Consider the following 6,000-nt stretch of genomic DNA (forward strand, 5'->3'; position numbering starts at 1 on the left):
AGGCAAGCATGTATTGCCTCCTTGTTTTTGCTTTAAGCCATTCTAATTTAGAGAAATAAGGGGATATATGTTCATCTTTTTTAAGATCATAAATGAACCTAACACACATATTTAATTGCCGTTGAATCAGGGTGTTAATCTTTTCGGTTAGGTCATTATATACAAGGCAACAGTAATCAATATGGGGGAATATTAACGAGGATACAAGTTGCTTGCGTGTATGAGAGGGCATAAGGTTTTTATGAATTTTTAGCTGAAACAAGATCATGTTGATCTTATTGCTGATGGCTTTAACATGGTTTTGCCAAGACAAATTAGGCATCAATAAGACTCCAAGATTTTTAACGGAGTTTGCATATGATATTTCGGCATCACCAACAAAAATCTTGGGCAGAACATCAAAGTCGACATGTTTGAGTAGTTTTGAGGTACCAAATAACTTAGATTTTGTTTTCCTGGGGTTAAGCACAAAGTTATTGTCTGCAGCCCATGAAGTGATGGCCTGAACGTCCTGATTTACTTTGGAAATTGCATCATTCAGCTCATACAAATGACAGTGAAAATAAATCTGTAGGTCGTCGGCATATAAGAGATATTTACAGTTTAGAATACACCTGGGCAGATCAAGGACATACAGGGAAAATAGGAGAGGACCAAGAACTGACCCTTGGGGGACCCCGCAATGGACAGTAGTCCATTGCGATGTATTCCCATTCGCGTCCTTGACTGCCTGTTGACGATCTTTTAGATAGGAGTAAAACCAGTTAAGTGAGGAACAGGAAAAATTAAGGTTTTTCAACTTGTGGAGAAGTTTGGCGTGATTAACAAGACCAAAAGCATTGTTGAAATCAAATAGTACCAGAATTGTAACCATCCGTTTATCAATTCCTTGACGTATATCATCCGTTAATTTGAGTAGCGCTGTTTGCGTAGAGAAGTTTTTCCGAAATCCAGATTGATATGGATCATGCAAGTTGCATTGGTCCAGATAATTCGTTACCTGCTGAAAAACAATTTTTTCTAAGCATTTAGAAAGAGAGCACAGAATAGAGATTGGCCGATAATCACTGGGAGAAGTTGGTTTTTTAACTTTTTGTATTGGTGTGATTAGTGAATATTTCCATACATTCGGAAATTCAGATGACGATAAGGAAAAATTATAGATATCAAGTATTACAGGTAGAAGTACAGTTGACGCGGCCTTTATAAATTTAACTGAGATTCCATCGACCCCAGTTGAGTTCGATTTAGAGAGAGATAACGTTTTACGTAGGTTGTGTGGGGTTACGTGTTGGAAGAAGAAATTTCTCTCGTTATAGGGTACAAGTGGATCAAGGTTAGAGAGACTGAATATGTCAGCAATGTTATTTGCCTCGAAGGTAAAGGCGCGAGTGAAGTGCTTGTTTAGATCATCGATAGATAATTCATGTAAGGGCTGCTTGTTTCGTCGCTGAACGAGTCCAAGACTTCTAAGTTCCTTCCAGACCTTGTTTGGTTCTGTCAAATTGGAGAAGGTGGTTGCATAATATTTTTTCTTGGCTTCCGTGACGAGATGCTTTACCTGATTACGCAAGACGATAAACTCAGTGTAAGCAGTCTGGCTTTTTGTTCGTGTGAAAATTCTACGTGAAATATCACGTTCCTTCATTTTTTGCTTAATGTCACTAGTCAGCCAGGGGGCTGAAGGCCGTCTAGGTGCGCATGTTCGCAGGGGGGCATGACAATTTATGCACTCTAAGAATTTCTGATTAAAGAGTTCTAATTTTGAATCAATGGACGAGGAGCTAAATATGTTGTTCCAGTCAAAGGTGAGCAGATCGTCCTGAAACTTTGCTGTATCGAAATTTTTAAGATCACGATAGAGAATTTTAGGTATAGGAAGACGAGGGGAATTGAATGAATAAGAGAGTAAAATTTTGTCATGTGCGGAGAGGAAAGGCACAGGGAATTGTGAGAATGAAGAGAGTTTTTCAGGGGAATCAACTATACAGAGATCAAGGAGAGTATGACTATGTTCTGTATGATGCGTGGGCTGCGTTGAGGCCAGATGAAGATTATAATTAAAAATGAAATTCCTGATGAAGGAAGAATGACAGCTGTCCCGTAGCAAATCGGCGTTAAAGTCACCTACAATTACAATGTTTTTATAGTTTGGACTAAAAGTTGTATATGCTTCTTCAATATCAGTCAAGGACCCAACATTTGGAGGTCTGTAAACAACAAATAGAAGAAGTTTAGAAAGGTTTATACCATGCACTTCAATAACTATGAACTCGGGTCGGCATTCATAGGTCGCGGAAGAGGTCGCCAGCACCGACGAACTCAGTCGATGATGAATGAAGGCACCAACCCCGCCACCGCCTTTCCCGATCCGATCATGTCTCAGCAAGTAATGTTCACTAAGATCAACCATGCTATCAGGAATATTTGGTTTTAACCATGTTTCGGTTAAACAGATTATATCACTTACACAGGAAGAAAAATGAACCCGAAATTCGTCGATATGACACAGTAAAGATTGACAATTGACGAGGGAAATGTTGATTTCATTAGCAATTGGTAGGCCTGCGGGAAGAGAACAGGCCCCCGTATGCTATTTTAAGCAGTCAAGGTCAGTTTCAACTAGGATAGAAAGGCGTTCACCACCATCATGGACCCGAGCAAACACACGGCCATTACGAATCCACACGTATTTGATTTTACCTTCTTTCTTAAGCCCCCTGGCCATTGCATATAGCTTTCGGTTTAAGGATGTCAAGGATTCATTAATGTAGACAGGAGGGTTGGTAGGGTTCTGGTCGGCGACGATGTCGTTGAGTTTCAGGTTCCGTTTTGTGCGTCTGCCATTTAAAAATGCAGCAGCAGTGCTAGATCGTAGAAAACGGACAATAATAGGGGCAGGTCTAGGTGAAGGGTGAGAGGTTGCAGAACGATTGGAACCACCCCTGTAGGCGTAATCGATTTCACTTGTATCCACTTTAATTCCCACAGCGATTCCAACTTGACAAATCAGGGCCCCAGCTACCTCCCCTTTGGAGTAAGGAATGCCGTGGATCTCAATTACATTCCGGAGTTGCTCTTGCTCAACGCGATTAAGGCGAGCTTCCGTATCACTTAGTTGTTTCTTTAGGCTGATGTTTTCACTTAATAGGTGATTCAGGGAATCAGTTATTTTCACAAGGGAGGCATTGAGGAGCTCGAGAGACTTTGCTTGACCCCCGAACGACTCCTCCCAGCGAGATATTGATTTGCGAATTTCACTTTGATCCGACCGGATATCAGCAAGATTAGCAGAAAAATCTTTCAAGATATCACTCACACGATCAGGAGACAAACTGGAACTTGCGGACTCGTTCTCAGGAGCTTTTCTGAATTGCTCTCCATCACTGCCACAGCCGATCTTAGCCCGACAAACGTCGCAATACCATGGTCTACGTTTGTCACTAAGCTCCTTAAATTCCACTTCAGGTATTGAAAGGCACAGTGGATGGTAATGGGCCTTACACTCACAGCAAGAGAGCGACTTCTGCTCCCGCTTGATCGATTTAACACATGCACTGCAGTTAGGCATTGCGTAGCACAGGAGAGAACCGGAGAGAACGATCCGAACCACACGAAGGCTGAGCTCGAACTGGGGGAAGACTAATTCCATCGTGCTTGGAAATCTCTAGTTACTTATTTATGTAAGAGTCATAGTCTATTGAAAAAAGGAATCACATGACATGAAAAAAATATTATATTTACCCAAAACAAATTCAATACAATCGAAATGATGGCCATTTTCAAATTATATATTATATACAACTACGTACAGTCATGTATGTTTTACCAATGTAGGAAATACCTCTCTCACAAATTTTATAACAATATATTTAACCTATAATACTATATGCAAAACATGATGCAAAAATATATAATACTATTTATGTCTTCTTAAGAAAGAAAGAAAAAAGCTCGGGACAGAGTAGATGAGAATCCTCGCAGCCAGTGTAGATAAATGCGGTCTCTTTCCTACGCCCAAGAGTGCTTGCACCGCAATAGTGCATTACTTGCACCATCGATACTTCTTTCTGCCACCCTCCTCTTGGATGAGTTCAGGGAAGTGAGATTGAGATAATGATGGTATAAGTGGCTTGGGATAAGGAATGTAGGATGGAAGAATAAACGGTCTAATGACAGAAAGACGGAATTTATAAAGGGAAATCTTTTCGGCGGGTTCACGATAAATGAAAAAGCGTGCATAGCTTTCGGGAAGGAATTATTAGGGAATCGATGGAGGAGTGAAATGAATCTAAAAGGGACGGATTTTTATTAGAGGAAATTCTCAGGCTCTGAATCGTTTGGGTCGGTGTTCGGTGAAAAATGAAGGGCTTGAAGAATGCTAAAGAATCAATCACGACTCATGTATTTCCGAAAGCAAAACAGGTCAAACAAGATAGCAATGCTCCATTAGTCGGATATATTGGTTATAGGAATACCTACCTAGTGAAATATTAGGCCTATGAAGGTAAAACTCTTCATAGGTCAATTGTTTCCAATTCCTAACCTATTCTTCCGGAGATTACAAGAAAGTATGTCTGTATACGAAAGAGGGTGTCTGGGAAAGGAGACGCAAAAAACACTTGGGTCGTTGGAAGGGGGTGGAGTGGTGGGTTTTCTATGAAAGTGATATTTTGAGGGGTCACTGAACTACGGGTCCACCGCAAAGGACGTTCAGATGGAGAAGGACTAACGCTATTGTTAGAGGGTTAAGGGAAAGAATAGGACAAAGGGGATGGGCCAGGGATTGACATAAAGGGATCTGGCGTAGAAGGAGGCAACGGAGTACCTGACTGTGAGGGCACTACCTCCTCCCCACCCTCCTCCTCTCTAATTTCTAGCTCGGAGTCTTCAGAGAATGCCTGATACCGCTTCTTCCAGGAGCTCCCGCTATTCCTTCTTCGTGTACATTTGCCTAGAGAAGGCAGAGAGCTAGGAAGGAAATGTTTGTGGCCTTGCGGAGGTTTCCCCCCTCGACGTCGATGACTGTAGGCCCTGATGTAAGGTCGAAGACTGCTGCTCATCGGCAAAAGCTGATGAATAGAGAATTTCATCTCTTTCAGGCGGCATCGACTACCGGCCAGCATGAAAAATTTTCCGTTTTACTCCTCGCTTCCGTAATGCATCTGCAATAAATACATTGTATTTGTTTTTGTAAAAATTCCGATAAATAACAGGATCAAAATAAACACTCTCGGTGAAATAGGCCAAAGCTGAAATGCTACAAACAGCTTTACTAATGTAAAACTATCTTTAGGAACTAAATATTCACAATGGCGAGACTAAGAATTGAGAGCACACATAAGCCATTGATTTCACAGTTATCGAGAAAATAAAAGCATTTTTATAAAGCAGCTGCTTAGAATCACTTCTTCGCCAAGCCATGGGATAATGTGCAAACAGTTATTTGCAATTATAATAAGAATGTTTATAGGTACATAATATACATATATCAGCAATAAATATTATTAATAACTTACACTTTTTCTGTAAACAACTTTCGTCACTCTCGTAATATTGCCGCTTGTCGATCCTTTCCCTATTTAGGAGTTGCAATGACAAACAAATGAAGGGTGCAAAAGTTAGATATATGTTACGTTATATAAATAAAATGTAATGGCATTTTCAAATTTACATTAAAGTTTAACTAATCACAGTACTTCATGTATTAATTGAATAAAACTTATTAACATCAGGCAATAAAGGTTCGAAAAATACTAGGCTCGCAAGAAGAAAAAAAGGAAGGATGGAAAAAAATATCTATATTGTCGCTAAACATTATAAAAACGGAATAAAAAATTAATAAACACAAATAATTAAGTTCCAAATAGTAAATACATATGATTTGTAAAATAAAATCCAATAAAATGTGTCGTACTCGCGCGTTAATAGTAATTAATAAAAATAATAGCATAAAATACAGGGGGGAAAATGAATGGAAATTGGCTTACCTTAAGATAA

General features: G+C 39.8%; 1 protein-coding gene across 1 annotated transcript; it reads right to left on the bottom strand.

The window, feature by feature from the left end:
* Positions 1 to 2,593: 2,593 nt before the first annotated feature.
* Positions 2,594 to 3,652, bottom strand: LOC124163801. Its single transcript, XM_046540894.1, has one exon. The coding sequence runs from the start codon at positions 3,650 to 3,652 to the stop codon at positions 2,594 to 2,596; it is 1,059 nt and encodes a 352-aa protein (XP_046396850.1).
* Between the last annotated feature and the right edge of the window lie 2,348 nt (positions 3,653 to 6,000).

This window comes from Ischnura elegans, chromosome 8 (genome assembly GCF_921293095.1).
Source record: "Ischnura elegans chromosome 8, ioIscEleg1.1, whole genome shotgun sequence".
Taxonomy (NCBI): Eukaryota; Metazoa; Arthropoda; class Insecta; order Odonata; family Coenagrionidae; genus Ischnura; species Ischnura elegans.